Source organism: Heterodontus francisci, chromosome 8 (genome assembly GCF_036365525.1).
Source record: "Heterodontus francisci isolate sHetFra1 chromosome 8, sHetFra1.hap1, whole genome shotgun sequence".
Lineage (NCBI taxonomy): Eukaryota > Metazoa > Chordata > Chondrichthyes > Heterodontiformes > Heterodontidae > Heterodontus > Heterodontus francisci.
The window spans coordinates 63,043,958-63,068,622 of NC_090378.1; the positions used below are offsets into that span (position 1 = coordinate 63,043,958).

At 43.8% G+C, this 24,665-nt stretch overlaps 1 protein-coding gene across 1 annotated transcript in view; it reads right to left on the minus strand.

Annotated features, from left to right (window-relative positions):
- slc1a7a (solute carrier family 1 member 7a) overlaps positions 1 to 24,665 on the minus strand; it is a 98,273-nt gene that overhangs the window by 16,206 nt on the left and 57,402 nt on the right. Inside the window, exons 4-7 of the mRNA XM_068036428.1 lie at positions 24,374 to 24,416; positions 14,428 to 14,653; positions 8,643 to 8,742; positions 6,798 to 7,031 (exon numbers count right to left, since the gene is read on the minus strand). Of these exons, the coding sequence (XP_067892529.1) occupies positions 6,798 to 7,031; positions 8,643 to 8,742; positions 14,428 to 14,653; positions 24,374 to 24,416 (603 nt within the window). The remainder of the gene's footprint in view (positions 1 to 6,797; positions 7,032 to 8,642; positions 8,743 to 14,427; positions 14,654 to 24,373; positions 24,417 to 24,665) is intronic.

The window sequence follows — 24,665 nt, forward strand, 5'->3', positions numbered from 1 at the left end:
GTGGTGGTGTTTCCATGCATTTGTTGTCCTTGTCCTTCTAGTTGGTAGAGGTCGCAGGTTTGCAAGGTGCTGTCGAAGGAGCCTTGGTGCATTGCTGCAGTGCATCTTCTAGAAGGTACACACTGCTGCCACTGTGCGATGGTGGTGGAGGGAGTAAATGTTTGTGGATGGGGTGCCAATCAAGCGGGCTGCTTTGTCCTGGATGGTGTCAAGCTTCTTGAGTGTTGTTGGAGCTGCACCCATCCAGGCAAGTGGAGAGTATTCCATCACACTCCTGACTTGTGCCTTGTAGATGGTGGACAGGCATTGGGGAGTCAGGAGGTGAGTTAGTTGCCACAAGATTCCTAGCCTCTGACCTGCTCCTGTAGCCACATTATTTATATGGCTACTCCATTTCAGTTTCTGGTCAATGGTAGCCCCTAGGATGTTGATAGTGGGGGATTCAGTGATGTTAATGCCATTGAATGTCAAGGGGAGATGGTTAGATTCTCTCTTGTTGCAGATGGTCATTGCCTGGCACTTGTGTGGCGCAAATGTTACTTGCCACTTATCAGTCCAAGCCTGGATGTTGTCCAGGTCTTGCTGCATTTCTGCATGCACTGCTTCAGTGTCTGAGGAGTCACGAATGGTGCTGAACATTGTGCCATCATCAGCGAACATCCCCACTTCTGACCTTATGATTGAAGGAAGGTCATTGATGAAGCAGCTGAAGATGGTTGGGCCTAGGACATTACCATGAGGAACTCCTGCAGTGATATCCTGGAGCTCAGATGATTGACCTCCAACAACCACAACCATCTTCCTTTGCGCTAGGTATGACTGCACCCAGCGGAGAGTTTTCCCCTGATTCCCATTGACCAGTTTTGCTAGGGCTCCTTGATGCTATACTTAGTCAAATGCTGCCTTAATGTCAAGGGCAGTCCCTCTCACCCCACCTCTCGAGTTCAGCTCTTTTGTCCATGGATGAACCAAGGCTGTAATGAGGTCAGGAGCTGAGTGGCCCTGGCGGTACCCATACTGAGCGTCAGTAAGCAGGTTATTGCTAAGCAAGTGCTGCTTGATGGCACTGTTGATGACACCTTCCACACTTTACTGATGATTGAGAATAGACTGCTGGGGTGGTAATTGGCCGGGTTGGACTTGTCCTGTTTTTTGTGTACAGGACATACCAGGGCAATTTTCCACATTGCCGGATAGATGCCCGTGTTGTAGCTGTACTGGAACAGCTTGGCTAGGGGCATGGCAAGTTCTGGAGTACAGGTCTTCAGTACTATTGCCGGAATATTGTCAGGACCCATAGTCTTTGTAGTATCCAGTGCCTTCAGTTGTTTCTTGATATAAGAAACATATAAGAGATATAAGAGATCTCCCACATAAGAGATTAGCATGTAAAATTAAAGCGCACGGGATTGGGGGTAGTGTATTGCAATGGATAGAAAATTGGTTGGCAGACAGGAAACAAAGAGTAGGAATAAACAGGTGTTTTTCCGAATGGCTGGCAGTGACTAGTGGGGTACTGCAGGGATTGGTGCTAGGACCCCAGCTATTCATAATATATATTAATGATTTAGATGAGGGAACTAAATGTAATATCTCCAAATTTGCAGATGACACAAAACTGGGTGGGAGGGTGCGTTGGGAGGAGGATGCAGAGAGGCGTCAGGGTGATTTGGACAGGTTGAGTGAGTGGGCATGGCAGATGCAGTATAATGTGGATAAATGTGAGGTTATCCACTTTGGTAGCAAAAACAGGAAGGCAGATTATTATCTGAACAGCTGTAATCTGAGAGGGAGGAATGTGCAATGAGACCTGGGTGTTCTCGTACACAAGTTGCTGAAGATAAGCATGCAGGTGCAAGAGGTGATAAAAATGGCAACTGGTATGTTCGCCTTCATAGCGAGAGGATTCAAGTACAGAAGCAGGGATGTCTTGCTGCAATTATACAGGGCCTTGGTGAGGCCATACCTGGAATATTGTGTGCAGTTTTGGTCTCCTTATCTGAGGAAGGATGTTCTTGCTATAGAGGGACTGCAGCAAAGGTTTACCAGACTGATTCCTGGGATGGTGAGACTGACGTATGAGGGGAGAGTGAGTCGGTTTGGATTATATTCGCTGGAGTTGAGAAGAGTGAGGGGGGATCTCATAGAAACCTATAAAATTCTAACAGGACTTGACAGGGTAGATGCAGGAAGGATGTTCCTGATGGTGGGGGAGTCCAGAACCAGGGGTCATAGTCTAAGGATACGGGGTAAACCTTTCAGGACTGAGAAGAGGAGAAATTACTTCACCCAGAGAGTGGTGAGCCTGTGGAATTCACTATCACAGAAAGCAATTGAGGCCAAAACACTGTATGTTTTCAAGAAGGAGTTAGATGTAGCTCTTGGGGCAAAAGGGATCAAGGGATATGGGGGGGAAGCGGGAACAGGTTACTGAGTTGGATGATCAGCCATGATCATAATGAATGGCAGAGCAGGCTCGAAGGTCCAAATGGCCTACTCCTGCTCCTATTTTCTATGTTTCTGTATCACGCGGAGTGAATCGAATTGGCTGAAGTCCGGCATCTGTTTTGCTGGGGACTGCAGGAGCAGGCCGAGATAGATCATCAGCTCGATATTTCTGGCAGAAGATTGTTGCAAATACGTCAGCCTTAGCTTTCGCACTAATGTGCTGGGCCCCCCCACCACTCAGGATGGGGAAATTTGTGGAGCCACCTCCTCCAGTTGGTTGTTTAATTGTCTACCACCATTCACAGCTGGATGAGGCAGGGCTACAGAGCTTAGATCTGATCCGTTGGTTATGGGATCGCTTAGCTCTGTCTATTGCATGCTGCTTATGCAGTTTAGCATGCAAGTAGTCCTGTGTTGGAGCTTAACCGGTTTGACACCTTATTTTGAGGTATGTCTGGTGCTGCTCCTGGCATGCCTTCCTGCGCTCTTCATTGAACTAGGGTTGGTCTCCTGGCTTGATGGTAATGGTAGAGTAGGGGATATGCTGGGCCATGAGGTTACAGATTGTGGTTAAGTACAATTCTGCTGCTGCTGATGGTCCACAGCGCCTTATGGATGCCCAGTTTTGCATTGCTAGATCTGTTTGAAATCTATCCCATTTAACAGGGTGGTAATGTCATACATACGATGGAGGGTATCCTCAATGTGAAGGCGGGACTTCATCTCCACAAGGACTGTGTGGTGGTCACTCCTACCAATATTATTATGGACAGATGCATTTGCAGCAGGCAGATTGGTTAAGACGAGCTCAAGTATGTTTTTCCCTTGCATTAGTTCCCTCACCACCTGCCACAGATCCAGTTTAGCAGCTATGTCCTTTAGGACTCGGCCAGCTCAGTCAGAAGTGGTGCTACCGAGCCACTCTTGGTGATGGACATTGAATTCTCCCAGCTAGAGTACATTCTGTGCCCTTGCTACCCTTAGTGCTTCCTCCAAGTGATGTTCAACATGGAGGAGTACTGACTCATCAGCTGAGGGAGGGCGGTAGGTGGTAATCAGCAGGAGGTTTCCTTGCCCATGTTTGACTTGATGCCATGAGACTTCATGGGCTCCAGAGTCGATGTTGAGGAGTCCCAGGGCAACTCCCTCCCGACTGTATACCCCTGTGCCGCCGCCTCTGCTGGGTCAGTCCTGCCGGTGGGACAGGGCATACCCAGGGATGGTGATGGCAGTGTCTGGGACATTGTAAGGTATGATTCTGTGAGTATGACTATGTCAGGCTGTTGCTTGACTAGTCTGTTGGACAGCTCTCCCAACTTTGGCACAAGCCCCCAGATGTTAGTAAGGAGGACTTTGCAGGGTCGACAGGGCTGGTTTTGCCGTTTCCGGTGCCTAGGTCGATGCCGGGTGGTCCGTCCGGGTTTATTCCTTTTTATTCACTTCGTAGCAGTCAGATATAACTGAATGGCTTGCTAGGCCATTTCAGAGGGCAGCTAAGAGTTAACCACATTGCTGTGGGTCTGGAGTCACATGTAGGCCAGACCAGGTAAGGACAGCAGATTTCCTTCCCTAAAGGAAATGAGTGAACCAGATGAATTTTTGCAACAATCGACAATAGTTTCATGTCCATCATTAGACTAGCTTTTTAATTCCAGATTTATTATTTGAATTTAAATTCCACCTTCTGCTGTGGTGGGATTTGAACCCATGTCCCCAGAGCAATACCCTGGGTCTCTGGGTTATTAGTCAAGTGACAATACCACTACGCCACTGCATACCCATGCCTATGTAATCCCTCTCTCACGGGTTGTGTGTTTTTTTTCCTGCAAAGTCAAGAGCAGGAGAGTTAAGACCATGGTGCTCTCCTTCACCACATCCAGCGGTTCACTCACATGTGGGGCTGGATTTGTGCTGGAGGTAAGGGTCCCACCGCCAGGCCGAAAAGGCAGCCCTGCCTTTTCATGCACCCCTGGAGTGATCCTCCAGTCTGTTTGTATCAAAAGTTTTAGACGCCGGCTCCCCATCCCTTTAAAGACTTTAAAGGGACGGGGAACCCATCTCCAAGAGCTGCCGGCCAGTCAGAGGTCTGGCAGCTCAGCAGCACAGCAGTACCACTGGGAGCAGTGGCCACTACCGGTACTGCAGAGGCCTCAGACCCAGGCCAGCAGTGGAACCCTGGAACAAAGGTAGGTGAGGTGGGATTGCCGGGGCCAGTCCGGATGACCCCAGTGAGAGGGTGGGTGGGGGTGATTGTGCGGTCCAGGGAGAGGGGAGTCCCAGGGGGGTAAAGTTGTTCCCAGTAGGGGTCTTCCATGGGCCACATTTCCCATGAAGGAGCCTTGTATTACAAGGCATCCTCCCCACACAGCTGAGACCCCCTGCCGCTGGTAAGATCCCAGCAGTGGGAAGAGGCCCTCAATTAGCCATTAATAGGCCACTTAAGGGCTTCAACTGGACTCTGGAGGCAAGGCTGTTGTCGGTCTATCACGCCCCGGGAAGATCGCTGGGTAACGGCGAGTTGATGGGTCTTGCGCCCCACCGTCCCCCTGCCACCCATTGCGATACTCCTTGCCCCCCACCGCCCCCCCGATCCCCCCTCAGGGGGCCTCACAAAATCCCGGCCATGATGTCCATGGCTCCAATGTCAACTCCTCCACTAGTGCTTGTGCTGTATTCGTTGCTCACAGCTCAGGAGTACACTTTTGCATACGTATCCTCACTGTTCCTGAGCACTATGCAATCTCAGGCTGCTCTGCTTATAAGTTTGCTGATAACTCCAGAACTGGAGGCCTGTCATCTGGGCGGATTCATTGTACTCACCTTGACAGACCTCAGAAGATTGTTGAAGGGCTTCTTGCAATGCACCCACGTCCTGCTGACCACACTGCAGCTGTTCACCTCCTGAGTCACCTCCACCCTGACTGGCTGATCTTCTCCTGCTGCTCTCCAGAAACAGGATGCTACCTTCGGCAACCACCACCTCTAACAGGACCTCGAGGGAGACATTGGCAAATCGTGGGGCTGCCCTTCTACAAGTGTATGTCATGCTGCTGCTCCGCTGCGATCAGGCCTCTGCCATCGCCCAGGATGCCAGCCTCCACAATCACGGCTGCCAGATGCCCTATAAATTGGGCCTGCCACGTCTACATCCCACCTCCTGACCCCGACTGCAGCCCCTAATTGGATGGCGAACTCGCCACCGAGCAACTAATTGGACAGCTCCTTCAAAATACCGTCGGACGTCGGACATCCAGCAGAGGGATCAAGACCCAGAAACAGTCCCAACATCAGGGCCCTGACCATGGAATGAAAATTCAGCCCAATGTATCTGATTTAACCAATGTCCATTTTAACCAGTGAATGGACCGCCAAAGAAACTCCCAATGACAGTACTTTAAAAATGTCTTTAAAGTGTACCCATAGCCAATTAACAGCCTTTTTGATCAAATCAACTGAATAATTTCTGATGTAAAATATTTTGTTATTAACTCTAAGTGGGCAAACCAGACTATTGGCCACAGAGTAGTCTTAAAACCTTAAAATCTTGAAGGAGTAAAATGCCCATTTTATTGGCACTACAAGATGCAGTCAAAGTATGGCTATTTACCTGCATTTGTGGCAACCACAATCATACCTATGCAAACCACTATCTGTGTCCTCTGTAATCAATAAAACATGTATTACTTTTTATGAATTTGATTTGGGAAACTGCTTTTGAGCAGTTTATTCCACTATCTGGACAAATTACTTCTGCTGTAAACAGAATGCATGATGTTACCAAATACATCATTGACTATTGTGAAATTTCAGACAGAAGTTAAAAATAGGCTAGCAGTAAGAAGGGAATGCGGGTGTAACTTTGTCTTTTTACACAATGAATAATAGACTTGTGGAACAAGGTACGGTTCAGGCATGCAATGGATATTCTCTTGGATTCAGAATAACTGGTCTCTCTCAGAGGTGGACACCTTGGGCCAGATTTTCATTTTTGGGGTGGGACCCCGACGTCAGGATAATTTCCAGGCCCTGACCCCCACGCATTGGCGTGACACACACACCACAATCTTTGAATGAAAGGCCAATTAATGGCCATAGGGTGCACTCGCCGTCCAATTAAGGACCGGGTGCGGGCTCTCAATGCTGGAGGGCTAATAGGAGGCTGTCCAGCAGTGAAAGAGCTGTAGCTTGTTGCTGCATGAAATGGAGTTCAGCACTTGTAAAATTATTGAAATTAAAAATGGCCACAGCTGGCAGGCCACCATTGTGGAGGGGCATTTTTATAATTAAATTATTTATTTTTATTATTAAATGATAGCATTTTAACCCTTGCAAAAGAACATGGAACATACCTTGATGAAGTAGCCAAAGCTATGAGCAAAGCTTGAAGAATTCCTCTTATATAAACTATTGGATTTTTCTTGGTAATAAAGAGGTACACCATGGGTAGAACAAATAGCCCATGGACCACTAGACCACAAACCACTGTGATAGCATAGAAACCCAGTTTCTTTCCAATTGCTGTCGGATCATCCATCTCCAGTATTTTGCCAGCAATAAGGAACACTATGCCTAATGGGAAATAGCTAAAATAAAGAAGACATTATGTGAAATGTAACCAATTAAGCAAAGCAGAAAATAAATAGAGACAAAAGCTAAATTAAAAGACTAGCACCCACCCAATGCAAGAATGATCTTTAGACTGTCATTATTTAGATCTCATGAGGTGTGTTACAGAAATACAAAGAGTTTAATGTGAGAAAAGGGAATTGGATAAACACCTGAAGAGAAAAGATTCACAGGACTACGGAGAAAAGGCAGAGAAATAGGATTTGCTGAGTTGCTCTTGCAGAGAGCTGACACAGGCACGAGGGGTCAAATGGCCTCCTTCTGTGCTGTTACCATTCTATGATTCTAAATACTATTTTGTCAGTTATAGTGTCCATAATTCAATAATTGGCAGAGTTAGAGAAGACAATGACTAGAAAATGGTCACCTCTTTTTCATGTTCTGGAGATTTAAATAAATCTATGTCAGATAGCGTACGTGAAGCCAATTTTACGTTTTTGAAAAATATAATTCAATAATACAAAAGTTAAAGAGTCTTTTGAAAGACTATGGTTATATTTACGTCAACATATTGAAATGGAATCACTTATCAATCTATAGATACCAATTGATACATAGGACTGTCTAAATTATTTTTTCAAATGTTACAATGTATAAAATGTACACTGCCTAAAGGTGATCAGATTTTGCAATAGATTATAGGTACGGAAAAATAAGCCATAGTCATGAGTTTAACATGAACCTAATCAGAATAGCAACTTCGTTGTAATCTATACTGACTCTGTTGTGGGATCACTTTAAGAGGCTGGAAGTGAAGGGTCACCAGAGGAAGTGATGTCGCGTCACACATGACCAGACAGTTTTGAATGTAACCCAACAGAGTGAGATGTGTGTAGGTGTGCTCCTGTCATAGCTGTGTGTATATATGTTTTAGTTTAAGTTATAATAAAAACCCATGTATTCTTCGGATATTGCTTGTATTCCAGTGAATCTTACAATAGTTCGCACACAAAAGAAATGAGTAATATTGCAGACTCGTCATTGAAAATACTACTTTGTACAGAGAAATTCAATCATCAGATCGCATTTACATCAGTGGACACTGAAAGGGTTACAATAACAAATAACATGTCATAGCGCCTTTAATGTAGTAAAACATCCCAAGGCACTTCACAGGAGCGTTATCAGGCAAATTTTATCATTTTATCAACCACATAAAGAACAATTTATGACCAAAAGCTTGATCAAAAAAAGTAGGTTTAAAGAGCATTTAAATTTTGGGTGACTTGAAGTTTACAGCAGTAGATACGCTGAGGCAGGAGCACTGATGGGTGATTATTGCGGATTGGTGTTTTAAAAAATTTTTTTTTTTAATTTCCTGAATTTTCTTGCAGTCTGGTGGGGTGTACTGAGCTGATGGAGACAGCAACGTTTAGTGTTGCTATCCAGGGAGTTTTAGTGCACGGTTATCAATATATGATTTATAAGATCCATGGTAAGTTTAACATTTACCACCGAAATAAACAGTTATTAGCATTTACTGGTCACAACTTTCCCATCTGACACCATAATTGAACATTTAATGAAACATTCATTAAAATTCAGTTATGATCCTGACAGAAACTCACCATGTGGCAACAGCGACAATCTTCATCACAGATTCATTTAAACACTGACAGAAGCTGACAAGTGGCATTCCATTCTTTCCCATTCTCCCCAGCATTATACCTTCACACAGAGAATATATACTTGTCACAGCTCAAGTCAATAACTTTAACTGGTTGTCGCAGCATTGCGTTAATATCCAGACCTGAAACACGGCAATTGGTTTATGGGCCCACAGCAAAATTAAGCAATCACTATTTTAAGTCAAAGAAATATACAGAGAGGGGGAAAAGGACATGCTAACAAATCAACCTGAAATCCTTTTGATTAACTATAAAATCAATAAATTCAAGTCACAATCTGAGCAACTTTAACTCTTAGATTGCCAGAAAGTTCAATGAGACTCCCCTCTCCCTGTGTGGAACATATTGTTTTCAACTTAAAATTGTGACCGTAAAAGAATCAATACCATTTGCTTAATGAGCGATATTCCACTTTTGTATGTTTTTGCCTTTATTGCTAGCTAAGGACTGTCGGAGGAGAAAGTGTTTGGCATGTTAGAGGCCATTGAGCATTTGATAATATCAAATGTTCACTAATGTCCTTTAAGGAAGGAAATTTGCTGTCCTTACCTGATTTGGCCTACATGTGACTCCAGAACCACAGCAATGTGGTTGACTCTTACATGCCCTCTGAAACTGTTCAGCAAACCACTCAGTTGTATCCAACTGCTTTCAATAAAAATGAATGAAACCGGATGGAGCACCCGGCATCGACCTAGGCACCGGAAACGACAACGGGAAACCCAGCCCTGTCAACTCTGCAAAGTCCTCCTTACTAACATCTGGGAGCTTGTGCCAAAGTTGGGAGAGCTGTCCCACAAACTAGTCAAGCAACAGCCTGACATAGGCATACTCACAGAATCATACCTGACAGACAATGTCCCAGACACTGCCATCACCATCCCCGGGTATGTCCTGTCCCACTGGCAGGACAGACCCAGCAGAGGTGGCGGCACAGTGGTATACAGTGGGGAGGGAGTTGCCCTGGGAGTCCTCAACATTGACTCCGGACCCCATGAAGTCTCATGGCATCAGGTCAAACGTGGACAAGGAAACCTCCTGCTGATTACCACCTACTGCCCTCCCTCAGCTGATGACTCAGTACTCCTCCATGTTGAACATCACTTGGAGGAAGTACTGAGGGTGGGAAGGGCACAGAATGTACTCTGGGTGGGGGACTTCAATGTCCATCACCAAGAGTGGCTCGATAGCACCACTACTGATCGGGCTGACTGAGTCCTAAAGGACATAGCTGCTAAACTGGGTATGCGGCAGGTGGTGAGGGAACCAATGCGAGGGAAAAACATACTTGACCTTGTTCTCACCAATCTGCCTGCTGCAGGTGGATCAGTCCATGATACTATGGGTAGGAGTGACCACCGCACAGTCCTTGTGGAGATGAAGTCCCACCTTCACATTGAGGATACCCTCCATCGTGTTGTGTGGCATTACCACCTGCTAAATGGGATAGATTTCAAACAGATCTAGCAATGCAAAACTGGGCATCCAAGAGGTGCTGTGGGCCATCAGCAACAGCAGAATTGTACTCAACCACAATCTGTAACATCATGGCCCAGCATATCCCCCACTCTACCAGTACCATCAAGTCAGGAGACCAACTCTGGTTCAATGAAGAGTACAGGAGGGCATGCCAGGAGCAGCACCAGGCATACCTCAAAATGAGGTGTCAACCTGGTGAAGCTACAACACAGGACTATCTGCGTGCCAAACTGCATAAGCAGCATGCGATACACAGAGCTAAGCGATCCCATAATGAACAGATCAGATCTAAGCTCTGCAGTCCTGCCACATCCAGCTGTGAATGGTGGTGGACAATTAAACAACTAACTGGAGGAGGTGGCTCCACCAATATCCCCATTCTCAATGATGGGGGAGCCCAGCACATCAGTGTGAACACTAAGGCTGATGCATTTCAGCCAGAAGTGCCGATTTTATAATCCATCTCGGCCTCCTCCTGCAGTCCCCAGCATCACAGATGCCAGACTTCAGCCAATTCGATTCACTCCGCGTGATATCAAGAAACGACTGAAGACACTGGATACTGCAAAGGCTATGGGCCCTGACATAATTCTGGCAATCCTACTGAAGACCTGTACTCCAGAACATGCCGTGCCCCTAGCCAAGCTGCTCCAGTACAGCTACAACGCAGGCATCTACTCTGCAATGTGGAAAATTGCCCAGGTATGTCCTGTACACAAAAAGTAGGACAAGTCCAACTTGGCCAATTACCGCCTCATCAGCCTGCTCTCAATCATCAGTAAAGTGGTGGGAGGTGTCATCAACAGAGCCATCAAGCGGCACTTGCTTAGCAATAACCTGCTCTGTGACGCTCAGTTTGGGTTCCGCCAGGGCCACTCAGCTCCTGACCTCATTACAGCCTTGGTTCAAACATGGACAAAAGAGCTGAACTCAAGAGGTGAGGTGAGAGTGACTGCCCTTGACATCAAGGCAGCATTTGACCAAGTATGGTATCAAGGAGCCCTAGCAAAACTGAAGTCAATGGGAATCAGGGGGAAAACTCTCCACTGGTTGGAGTCATACGTAGCGCAAAGAAAGATGGTTGTGGTTGTTGGAGGTCAATCATCTGAGCTCCAGGACATCACTGCAGGAGTTCCTCATGGTAATGTCCTAGGCCCAACGATCTTCAGCTGCTTCATCAATGACCTTCCTTCAATCATAAGGTCTGAAATGGGGACGTTCACTGATGATTGCACAATGTTCAGCGCCATTCGCAACTCCTCAGATACTGAAGCAGTCGGTGTAGAAATGCAGCAAGACTTGGACAATATCCAGTCTTGGGCTGATAAATGGCAAGTAACATTTATGCCACGTAAGTGCCAGGCAGTGACCATTTCCAACAAGAGAGAATCTAACCATCTCCCCTTGACATTCAACGGCATTACCATCGCTGAATCCCACACTATCAACATCCTAGGGACTACCATTGAACAGAAACTGAACTGGAGTAGTCATATAAATACCATGGCTACAGAGCAGGTCAGAGGCTAGGAATCCTGCGGTGATTAACTCATCTCCTGACTCCCCAAAGCCTGTCCACCATCTACAAGGCACAAGTCAGGAGTGTGATGGAATACTCTCCACTTGCCTGGATGGGTGCAGCTCCAACAACATTCAAGAAGCTCAACACTATCCAGGACAAAGCAGCCCACTTGACTGGCACCCCATTCACCAACATTCACTCCCTCCACCACCGATGCACAGTAGCAGCAGTGAGTACCTTCTAGGAGATGCACTGCAGCAACGCACCAAAGCTCCTTAGACAGCACCTTCCAAACCCGCGACCTCCACCAACTAGAAGGACAAGGGCAGCAAATGCATGGGAACACCACCACCTGCAAGTTCCCCTCCAAGTCACACACCATCCTGACTTGGAACTATATTGCCGTTCCTTCACTGTCACTGGGTCAAAATCCTGGAACTCCCTTCCTACAGCACTATGGGTGTACCTACCTCACATGGACTGCAGCGGTTCAAGAAGGCAGTTCACCACCACCTTCTCAAGGGCAATTAGGGATGGGCAATAAATGCTGGCCTGGCCAGCGACGCCCACATCCCATGAATGAATAAAAAAAAATCTTTCATTTTAACTTTGACTTCCAGCTTGTTATGAAAAGTCATTTGATAAAGACATTGAAATGCTGCAATAGCCTAAGCAGACACAATTTGACTTCTGCACTGATAAAAATAAATATATCGAATTATTAGTGTAAACAAGATAAAGCATAGGTATTCTAATCACTCTTTTTCTGTCTTTTCCGAATCAGGCCAACTTTCTCTGAAGTGAAAGTTAAACAAGATAATAGTTTAAATATGAAACATCATCTCAATAAATCTTTTAAAATTAATTCCAGATTGTTCTCTCATCATTTGGAAAAACAAAAATGCAAAACTTCTGTTACAGTATAAGACAATTCCAGTTGCATTGAGAGAATATAATATTGCATGCTGGGACATGCTGCACATCACAAATGCACATATTATGGCATTCAAGGGATTGTGGGCGCAGGGGTAATGAATCCTCTTAGTTTTGAGGTTACTTTGAACTCCCAGCTGTCTTTTGAAAGGGAGCAAAGCATTCAAGAAAAGTATTCGTGAAGGCATTCAAATGCAGAAAGGATAATTTTGCAGGTAAGTTTAATAGTATCATTGTGAAATATGTTATTGTCTACATTTTATTATGTTAGAAGCCATTTGAGTTGTGAATATTTGAGGTTGTGAGAAAGAAAAAGGGCACTCAAAACAATTTTGAAAAATAATTTTGTGCAAATTAATGGATAAATTAGCTGCCATACGTGTATTAGGCCATATAGCCTGCATGTATATCAAGGCCATTGATTTATGGTAATTGAATAAGTAAAGTTCTGTTTTTATTACAATTTATTGTAGGATTTCTTAAATGATGGTCGGTCATTGAATTCCTCAACTCTGAACATTCTTCTGTGAAAGCAAAAAATTAATGATCTTCACCATTATGTCTATTATTTGCCTTGGTTTAATTTTTAGACCTTAGACTTTTCTTTAAAGTGAGACTACACAACAAGGTAGTATGAAAGCTGTAGCAATGGAGGTGTATGGTGTTTAACAGCACAGGGAACAATTCTTGGCTTTTGATGCACTGTGGGAGCAATTTTAGAGTTGACCGAACATGGGTTGAGGTCCTGGAGTTGGTCTGTCACCACGCTGGAGGGGAACCTGGGTTTTGGGTGAACAAGGGGAGTAGGAAACTTGGCCCACTGGTGGATTCATAGGGTGTTGGTAGATTTGGGGAAAGGGGGATCTGAGTCTGACATCGACCGTTTGCAATTTTCTAAGAATTGCCACAAACAATGAGTTAAACATTTGTGTTTATTTCTTGAAAAATATGTAAGTCTTGCTTTCCTTTAATAAATATCATAAATACATGGACAATTTCCACGTTCTGAATCTACCTCTCCGGTACAGTAAATAAACACATGACTGTTTAATAAAATGCTATTCATCATTTTAATTAATTAAATTCAATGGGTGGACAGGGGCGAGGCTTGAATTCAACTTGTTTTGTGGATAATTAATCTTGCTGTCAATCATAGGCATTTCAAGAAATTATCTTAGGAGACAGTATTTACCTGAGGCAAAAGTATTTTGTTGGATAAAAAGAACTATAATTCCCTTTAATTTTTCCATTGAGGAAAGGAAATAAAATCTTTTTGCTTTCTAAATGTTACTATATTACTGTTGAAAATAAGAATATGCAGTTACGTTATGGTGATGTGCAAAAGTGGCTGTAAAGCAAGTCACTGCTTGGAATTGTGTCCCTCGATCGAACATTAATTTGTACTCTCACACTAAATGAAATATTGGTGATCAAAAGCCCATCACTGGATCACTGGTGGCAAAAGCAATGTGAGTTGATGAAATATTACACAAAATGCATATAGCATATTAAAATACATTAAGTAATTTTTGCCATACAATCTCAGTATAGGTCCAGTGACAATACTGCAAGGTACTTTTACTTATTTTAATTTAGGGAAAAAAAATGACACATCAGGATAAGTAGACTTCTATGGATTAGCAGAGATTTTAAATTATAGGTGTGTTACTTCATTGAAGAAGTGATACATAGACACAGGAAATCAGAGGTGAAAACTTACCAATCAATAATCTATAAATTCTGATACATGCTGCATAGTTTAACAGAAGATGCTCTGCTTAGCAAACTTACCCATTGTTGCAGAAAATATAACAATGCCAAGAACATTCATCCCATCACTTGATCCTGGCCCTGATTTGTATATGATTTCTGGAGGTGGGGTGATATCCAAGGAAATGTTCTGAATTATTTCAGAGTCATTGTCACCTTGAATTCCATAGATCAAAGGCTTTCTCGTGGCAGCTTCAGATCCTGCTACTTTGACAGAAACGACTATTGGGACAATCTTGGTTCGATACTGTGAAACAAAAAGATTTTATATTTGAGTGTTCCCAATGATGTGATAATTTTTTTTAAATATCAAATACAGCTGCATAACTTCTATTTTCATATCTATGCAGCCAAGTACGAACAAAAATTGAAAATGAAACATTATTGCTAAGAGCTGAAATTACTAGCTGAATTTTATCAGCCCTCTAGGGACGGGCAGGGTGGCGTGGAGGCTGATAAAATAGCGAAGGATGGCAGGGGTGGAGTGCCCATCACCTTCCAGATGCCATTCGATTTTGTCAGGGGACGGGAAGGCCACCCAGAGGCCAACTGAGGCCCTTAAGTGGCCAATTAACAGCCACTTAAGCGGCCTTTTCTCGTCACCACTGGTATTTTACCAGTGGCTGATGGGAGTCCCGCCATATGGGGAGGCCACCCAGTAAAACCAGGTGGCCTCCCTGTGGGCTGGGCAGGGATGGAGGGAGGGGGTGTGCAGACCACCCGTGCGCCAACACCCATCCCCTTGCCCTCAACAAGCATCCACCCCTCAAAGGCCCCGCGTGTCCACCCCACTTATATCCTCTTCGAGGCTCAAGCACTACTCCTGGTCCCATGCCTCCTGCAGTACCGGTTGTGGCCACCGCTCCCAGTGTTACTGCTGGGACTTCTGAGCTGCTGGCTGTCTAATTGGCCGGCAGCTGTTGGAGGTGGGCACCCCATCCTGAAAGGGACAGGGAGCCCAGTGCCAGGCAGTTAACTGCCTGAGCACCATTAAAATGTGTTTAGGGGTTCCTCCAGAATGGCTGAGGCGGGATTCCCCTCACTTTTTTGGCCTGGCATCAGGACCCCTGCTGCCTACATAAAATCCAGCCCTATGCCTCCTCTGTTCTTAAAGTACTAAGTCATATTGGGTGCAGTACCACCAACATGAACAGAGTCCTGCAATTAGACACACGTGGGAATCTTCATGGGTGGACTTCAACTTTTGTACAACAGCCACTCTTGTCAACTCTTTAATGAGACATGCCAATTTAGTTTTGATCCTTACTGCGGGTCCACGTTCACTGAGACAAGTTTCAGCTTGCCAAAACACAATTCATGCCCACCTTTGACAGCCTGAGGTCATTCAGACATAAAGACATACTGGAATGAATTTGAAGTCCAATTACAAAGTGTCGTTGGGTAACCCATTGCACCACCTAGTTTCCCCAAGGCCTGCAACACATTGGGCCATATTTTGCGGCGGGGGTTGACAGCATTTGCCGTCATTACCCCTCTGAAACCGACTGTGATTTCAGGATATTGGGCATCCATAGGTTAGCGGGGAAATCCTGAAGGGTCCCGATACAAGTTGCACTGTGGTTCCCCCCCGCACACCCCACCCCCAGAGCTGGCAATCATGAAATCAGTGAGAATTTCAACCTTCCCACTCCCACATCGCCATTTGAAACCCCTTAAAAAGTTACACCTTGTTTAATCAGTTGTAACTGGGTTTTTAATGGTGATGTGATTAATGAAACTTGGTGAACAAAACTGACCCTGAAAAAAATAATTTTATACTTGTGGAGTGCTGTTAAATGATTAATTAGTAGATTCTTTAGGCAAATTTCAGAATATTTTAGCTTCTATCTTCACCCCATGTGTATGTCCTAATCTTTAAATTGCTCTATGCAAACATTTTTAAAAGGGATTTTATTTTAGTGCATTAAGTTTCTTGTTGGGGTGGTCTGTGAAAAGCCTTTAACGTGACTGCCTGCTTGGACAGAGAGATTGCAGAACTCTGAGGTACAGAAGGATCTGGGGTCCTGGTACATGAATCACAAAAGGTTAGTATGCAAATGCAGCAAGTGATTAGGTATGTTGTCGTTTATTGTAAGGGGAATGGAATATAAAAGTAGAGATGTTTTGCTGCAGTTGTATAGGCTATTGGTGAGACCACATCTGGAGTACTGTGTGCAGTTTTGGTCTCCTTATTTAACAAAGGCTATAAATGCATTAGAGGCAGTTCAGAGAAGGTTCACTCGACTGATACCTGGGATGAGGGGGTTATCTTATGAGGAAAGGTTGGACAGGTTGGATCTGTATGCATTGGAGTTTAGAAGAATGAGAGGTGATCTTATTGAAACATCTAAGATCCTGAGGGGACTTGGCAGGGTGGATGCTGAAATGATGTTTCCCCTTGTGGGAGAGACTAGAACTAGGGGACACAGTTTAAAAATAAGGGGTTGCCCATTTAAGACTGAGATGAGGAGAATTTTTTCTTTCGGGGGGGTTGTGTGTCTTTGGAACTCTCTTCCCCAGAGAACAGTGGAGGCAGGGTCATTGAATATTTTTAAGGCAGATGTGGATAAATTCTTGACTAACAAGGGAGTCAAAGGGTATCGGGAGGGGTGGGAAAGTGGAGTTGGGGGCCACAATCAGATCAGCCATGATCTTATTAAATGGCAGAGCAGGCTCGAAGGGGCCGAATGACCTACTCCTGCTCCGAATTCATATGTTCATATGCTGTTCCATGCTGGGAATCCCAGTAAAGAAAGCTGTGATCTGTTGCAGTACTACTACATGGTGATACAGCTGAAATTCTCTCCAGAGAGATTGCTAGATCTCTTAGTGAAACGTACTTTGTGGCAGTGGTGAGTATCCTTGGTTCGCTGCTGACTGAAAAATCCAGACCATTGCTTTTTTTGTATCCAATGAACAGATCCCAGTCCTCACCCAAAAAGCAGTGGAAGATTTGAAAGGCCCTCTATTATTTTTGGCAAAGTAACAGTCACTGAAATTTTTTTTTAAACATGTTACACCAATGTGTTTTGTTGAATCATAATTTTCTTTGGTCCACTGACTAGAGATCTAAATTTATATTTTTTTAAAAAGACATTTTTAAAAGACAAGCTGCCAGCAAAATCATCTTTTCAGCTTAAAATGATCACTTAATTTGCAACACTGTATCATACACTGGAAAGACTGTGAGGAGGGAGATGAAATGGCCACATTTCCCAACAAGAACTAAGACCCAGGAAGGTTAAGGGAACTGTTTGTTCTCTTTCTTTTAGCAAGAAGAAGAAGTACTGCTAAATGCTACGTTTGTGACTGTCATGTGACAAGCCCCTCGCCATCTGTGGCTTTAAGCTGGTGTTTTGTCTGCAGTGAAGGAGAAGCTGGACTTTGACATGAGCAGACCCTAGTGGGGGTCCCTCTCTCTCTCCATTCCAGCTTGAAAGATTTCAGATCCTCCTTGTTGAATAACCACCTATGCATACTCCGGCTACAATCAGAAACCCCAATGGAGGAAATCATCTGCATCGCTATCTCGAAGGGATTGACCGAACCCAGTCATCTACCTCTTCAAACTAAAAACCTCAGGACCACTAAATTCAGCTAGAAGCCAACTGAATCACCAAACTCCACAGACTGTATAGCTTTTTTATGGACTCAACTCAACCTTTCCCCACTCTGTAACCTATTTGTGTGGGTGTGTAAACCTCTAGTGTGTGTGAGTGATAGTTGGTGCATTGTTTATTATTTTCTTAGTTAACTTAAGAAAACCTGTCCAATTGGTTCTTGTTATGATCATAGCAAGTAAGTAATCAAACACCTACTGAATTGGCCAGTACAACCACTTTAAGAAAGAATTAAACCTGTTGTGGTCAAACAAGGAAAGGGAAAAGAGGAAAGCCCTTCGAGCCCCTCCTCACTTGACTGTGACACAAATTTGGGAGCTCATGTCTGGGATCAAACCCAAAAACAAACGGAAAATTGGAAATCAAATTGATCTCAAGCAATAATTTGAAAACTTCAATATAGGTTGTCTTATGGTTTTCAGCGCTTGAGTACTAAAATGTCCACATTCAAGGCCAATAGCTTCCTAGAACAGAGTGAAGTAACTTGGGCCAGGTTAAAAGCTCTATCTGTTGAAGAGTTGAGGAATGTAGCAGGGCAGTTAGAGATTGCTATTTGTCCAAATGCTAGGAAATCTGAAATCCTAAAACCTGTGGCCAATCATTTTAAAATTGACAGTGAAGAACCAGAGACAAGCATAGAATCTGGAACAGACAAAGTAACATTAGATACAACTAGAACAGAGGAGATTAGAATTAAAATTCCAAGAAAAAGAAAGAGCTTTCCAGGAAAGGGGGAAAGAAAGAGAATACTAGGAATGGAAGGAAAAGAGGAAATTCAAATTAAGGCAGCTCGAACTGAACAGGAGAAGATCCAACGTACCCAGTGAAGGCACTGCTAGTGAGGGAGTTACCCCTAGTTCAGGACTGGGTGCTAAGCTCTTAAAGTTCTCCCAGTTGATACCAAAGTTCAATGAGGGGGATGTAGAAGAATTTTTCATCTGTTTTGAAAAGCTTGCAAAACAGTTAAGTGGCCAGTAGACAGCTGGATACTGTTATTGCAAAGCAAATTAACAGGAAAAGCTCATGAGGTTTATTCATTGTTGCCTGATGAGAGTTCATCAGATTAAGAGACGATTAAAAATGCTATCCTGTGCGCATATGAGCTAGCACCGGAGGCATACTGCCAAAAATTCCGAAACTCTGAAAGAAAACAGATCAAGCTTCCATCGAGCTTGAAAGGGTTAAACAACTCACTTTTGACCAGTGGATATGGGCACTTAAGATAGAGTCCACCTGTGAAAACCTCAGGGGGGTGATCGTCCTCGAGGAGTTCAAAAACTTGCTTCCTCTTTCTATAAGAAATCACGTGGAGGATCTAAAGGTTCCAAGAGCCAGGCAGGTAGTAATCATGGCTGATGATTATACCCTTATTCACAAGCTCTTGCCCAAGGGAAACCCTTCCCTAGTCACCTCCAAAAGCCTCAAAATGACAGGTGGGAAGGTGATAGGAGGATGAACAGCCATGAGCAAGAAAGGAGAGCTGGAAACACAGGGGCCCTCCTCAGGCCAAGAAGGAAGGCTCTGAGAACAGGAGTGATACCCGAAAGCCTGTATGTTTCCATTGTAACAAGGCAGGTCACCTACGAGCTGACTGCTGGAAGTTACGGGGAAAACCCATAGGTTTAATCAGGGTGCACCAGACCAGTGCAGGAAAAGGGGCCCGGATAGAAAACACAGCAGACCAGGCTGTGGCTTTAACTGCGGCAGTAAAACCGAGTAAACCCACTGCTGAGAATGTGGGGAAATTTAACAAAATCCCTGAGAGTTACCAGGATTTTGTGTCCAGAGGAAAAGTGACCTATACCCCTCATGTGAGGCGAGTAAGTCCCTAGTCATACTTAGGGATGCAGGGGCCACTCAATCTCTTCTGGTAGGAAAAGGCATGACCTTTCCCCCAGAGAGTGCATTGGATGCAAGAGTGATAGTAAACAGTATCAGAGGAAGGTATATGTCCATACCTTTATACCGGGTGCACCTGGAGTGCGACCTAGTTTCAGGACCGGTAACCATTGGGCTTGTCACTAGTTTACCTGTGGATGGGGTCAACCTGCTCCTGGGTAATGATCTGGTGGGGACAAAGGTGGTAGCTTCCCCAGTGGTTTTAGAAAGACTGAAAGAGATCAGGGAAACAGAGCTGTTACAGGAAAAGGTCCCTGATATTTTCCTGACTTTATGGTAACCCGGTCCATGGCCAAACAAGCTCCTTCAGAGGAGGCTGAACTGGCACTGCAGACAGATGACCCTACTGTCTGGTTATCTGAAAAATTCTTTGGGAAGTTAGAGGACCCAAAGGATGGATTAAACAGGTCTTCCTTGGTTGAGGCTCAGCAAGCTGACCCAGGGTTAAAAAAGTTACCACAGACTGCCCAAACTGAAGCTGAAGCAGAGGGAGTTCCAGGGTGCTACTATTTAAAGGATGAGGTGTTGATGAGGAAGTGGAGACCTCCTCACAGACCTGCAGATGAAAAGTGGACAGTGGTTCACCAGGTAGTGGTGCTGCCGAGGTACCGTAGGAAAATATTGAGAATAGCCCACAAGATTCTAATGGCTGGACATGTCGGTATCAGAAAAACCCAAGCCTACATCAGACAGCATTTTCAATGGCCGCAACTCCACAAGAATGTAATGGAGTTCTTAAGACTTGCCACATGTGCCAGGTTGTGGAGAAGTCTCAACCTGCAATAAAACCTGCACCCCTAATTCCCATACAGGCTTTTGGGGAACCATTCAGCTGAATACTGGTAGATTGTGTGGGGCCCTGCCGAAAACAAAAGGGGGCTACCAGTATCTTCTCACCATTATGGATGTGGCTACTTAATTTCTAGAGGGTATCCCTCTTAGAACTATCTCTGCCAAGGTAGTGGTGGAGGGGCTAACCCAATTCTTCACCCAATATGGGCTGCCTGCTGAGATCCAGTCGGATTGGGGTACAAATATTATGTCCAGTATTCTTGAAAAGGTCAGAGGTAATCTGGGCATAACCCAGCTAAAATCCTCAGCCTACCACCCACAGTCACAAGGGGCTTTGGAGTGGTACCACAAGACCCTAAAGACAATGATCAGGGCATACTGCAATGAGTACCCCCATGACTGGGACAAAGGGCTGGGATTTCTTCTGTTTGCTGCCAAAGACCCACCCAATGAATCCACTGACTTTAGTCCCTTTGAACTTGTTTATGGACACGAGGCGAGAGGTCCTCTAAAACTAATCAAGGAGAGGTTTTTGGGACACAGGAACAAATCTTCCCTGTTAGACTACATCTCAATGTTCCGAGAACGGCTCACGCGAGCCTGTGCAGTGGCTCAGGAACCTAAAACCCTCCCAGACAGCTATGAAAAGGTAGGCGGATAAACATGTGAAGGCCAGAACATTTCAGATTGAAGACCTAAAAGTTAAAGATTTAAATTTTGAAGGGAGACACAGAAAAGCTCATAAGCGAAAGGAAAACCCTGAGCCCTAAAAGGTTTTTGTGGCAGATTTAGAGCATGGTGATGATGGTGGTGACTGCAGGTCAAGTATCCTAACTGAGGAAGAATTGTGGGCCAAGCTGAATGAGCACAAGAAGAAACATGTACAACAAGCACTGGATGATTTCCACAAAGTTATGAACAACTTTGAATCCAGGGTTGAGTTCACTGATATAGAGAAACTGGAAGATGAAGATATTATAGAAATACACAAGGAAATTCAGTATATGCTGGAGTACAAGCTGATTGAGCCCAGTCAAAGCAGTTGGAGTTCCCCAGTTGTGCTCATGCCCAATCCAAGATGAGAAAAAACTAGAGTATGGCTATGACAGTGAGACTGATGAGTGTGTGTGTACAGTTTCTTTTTAATTTGTGGCCTCATAATGAAATATTCCTGTTGTCACATTTCATTCTGTGTGGTGGGGAGGTGTTACACCATTGAATGATAATTTTCTTTGGTCCACTGACTGGAGATCTGAATTTATATATATTTTTAAAGACATTTTTAAAAGACAAGCTGCCAGCAAGGTCATCCTTTCAGCTTAAGATGATCACCTAATTTGCAACACTGTATACTACACTGCAAGGGCTGTGACGAGGGAGACAAAATGGCTGCATTTCCCAGCAAGAACCAAGACTCAGGAAGGTTAAGGGAACTGTTTGTTCTCTTTCTTTTAGCAAGAAGAAGAAATATTGCTAAATGCTATGTCTGAATCACTGAGGGACTGTCATGTGACAAGCCCCTCCCCACCTGTGGTTTTAAGCTGGTGTTTTCTCTTCAGCAAAGGAGAAGCAACTGGACTGTTACATGAGCAGACCCTAAGTGGGGGTCCCTTTCTCTCTCTCTCTCTCTCGCCATTCCAGCTTGAAAGCTTTCAAATCCTGCTTGTTGAATGACCACCTTTGCATACTCTGGCTACAATCAGAAACCCCATTGGAGGAAATCATCCGCATCGCTATCTCCAAGAGACTCACTGAACCAATCATCTACCCCTCCAAACTAAAAGCTTCAGGACCACTGAATTCAACTAGAAGCCAGCTGATCACCAACTCCACAGACTATATTCCATTTTTATGGACTCTAACTCTACCAATCTACCTTTCCCCACTCTGTAACCTATTTGTCTGTGTGTAAATTTCTAGTGTGTGTGTGAGACTGAAAGTTGGCACATTGTTTATTATTTTATTAGTTCGGTTTAGGTACAATAAAGTTAACCTCTTTCTTTGTTAACACAAGAAAACCTGTCCAATTGGTTCTTGTTATGATCATAGCAAATAAGTGATTAAACACCTACTGAATTGGTCAGTACATCCACTTTAAGAAAGAATTAAGACTGTTGTGGTCTAACAAGGAGAGGGAAAAGAGGGAAGCCCTTCGACCCCTCCTCACTTGACCGTAACACATGTTATTAAAATTTCTGTTACTAGCTAGAAATTTTCATCACATTCAATTAGAACTGCATTTAAATATTTTCGCTTACTCTTTTCTCAGTTCTGGGATAGTAAATATCTGAAATGAGAAACACATAATTTGACTTTCCTACGAATTGCATCTTGTTCTCCATTAAGGCTCAAATATACCATAGATTGATAAAATCATAGAATCTTACAGCATACAGAAGGAAGCCATTCAGCCTGTCACACCTGAGCAGGTTCTTTGAAAGCTGTCCAGCTTTTCCCCATTATTCTGCATATTAATTCTCTCCAAATATATGTCCAACTGCCTTTTGAAAATTCCTATGGGATCTGATTCCACCACCCTTTCAATTTTGTACATTCCAAATCTTAACAATCCTCTATGTGAAAAATAATTGTTATTTCCCTCTTGTTCTTTTGCCTATTATTTTAAAACTATGACCTCTGGTTTCTGACCCACTTGCCAAAGGAAACAATTCCTTCCAACGTGCTCTTTCAAAACCCCCCCATTATTTTGCATACCTTTATTAGGTCTCTCCTTAACTATCTTTGCTCTCAGGAGAACAATCCCAGGTTCTCCAATCGCTCCATGTAACTCCTTATCCCTGGTATCATGTTGGTTAACTTCCTCTCTACCCTCTCCAAGGCCTTGACATACTTCCTAATGTGTGGTGCCCAGAACTGTACACAATGCTCCAGCGGAGGCCTAACCAAAGATTTGTAAAGGTTTAGCTTGACTTCCTTGCTTTTATATGTGATGCCCCTATTTACAAAGTCAAGTATGTGCACCCCCAGAACCCTCTACTCTTTTACTCCTCTAAAATAGTAACATTTAGATGACACTGCCTCTCCATGTTGTTCATCCCAAAGTGTAACGCTTCACACCTAAATGCAATAAATTGCATTTGTCACATCTCTTCCCATTTTACCAATTTACGTCCTCTTATATACCTTTTCTCTATATTTTTACTGTGTTGAAATCAAGACTTATTGTAGCACTTCCTAGTCTAACTCATTCTTTGTCAAACTCTAATCTCCTATAATCTTCCTTTCCTGTTATAATTTACAGGATTTTGAGACCTAAACTTCGTATCACTTAACCAGTACATCATCACTTATCTGAAATAAAAACAAGAAATGCTGGAACCACTCAGCAGGTCTGGCAGCATCTGTGGAAAGAGAAGCAGAGTTAACGTTTTGGGTCAGTGACCCTTCATCATCATTTATCTTGTCTCTTTTCCTATTCTTTTCAGCTTTAATGGTGTTCTGCGTTACGAACTTTGGCACTTCACCTGGATTTCTCAAAAGAAAGAAAGCATTAAGTGCCACATAGGACAGCAGCAATTCAATAAAGTGGCTCACTACCACTTTATCAAGAGCAATTAGGGATGGCTAATAAATGCTGACCTTGCCAGCAAGCCCACATCCTATGTACGAACATAAAAAAAAGGATATCAACTCACCTGTTGAAATGTAGCTTGAACTAGATTAGATGGGAACATGTTCCTTTAAAAGAGAAGAAGGAAAACATAATGTAAAAGCTACTCAGCATTAATATCATAATCAATAACATGTTCAAAGTATGTTAGAATTATAGTTTAAATAAAGAATAATGGATAACTAATAACAATAAAAAGGGAAATCAGGAGATAGAATCTTCAATAGTTTTTATTAATTCTCTAAAATTAAATTAGATACAGTGTTTGAATTGTCATTCAAAATTGTTATTTCCAAAATACACACTTGTTTTGATTT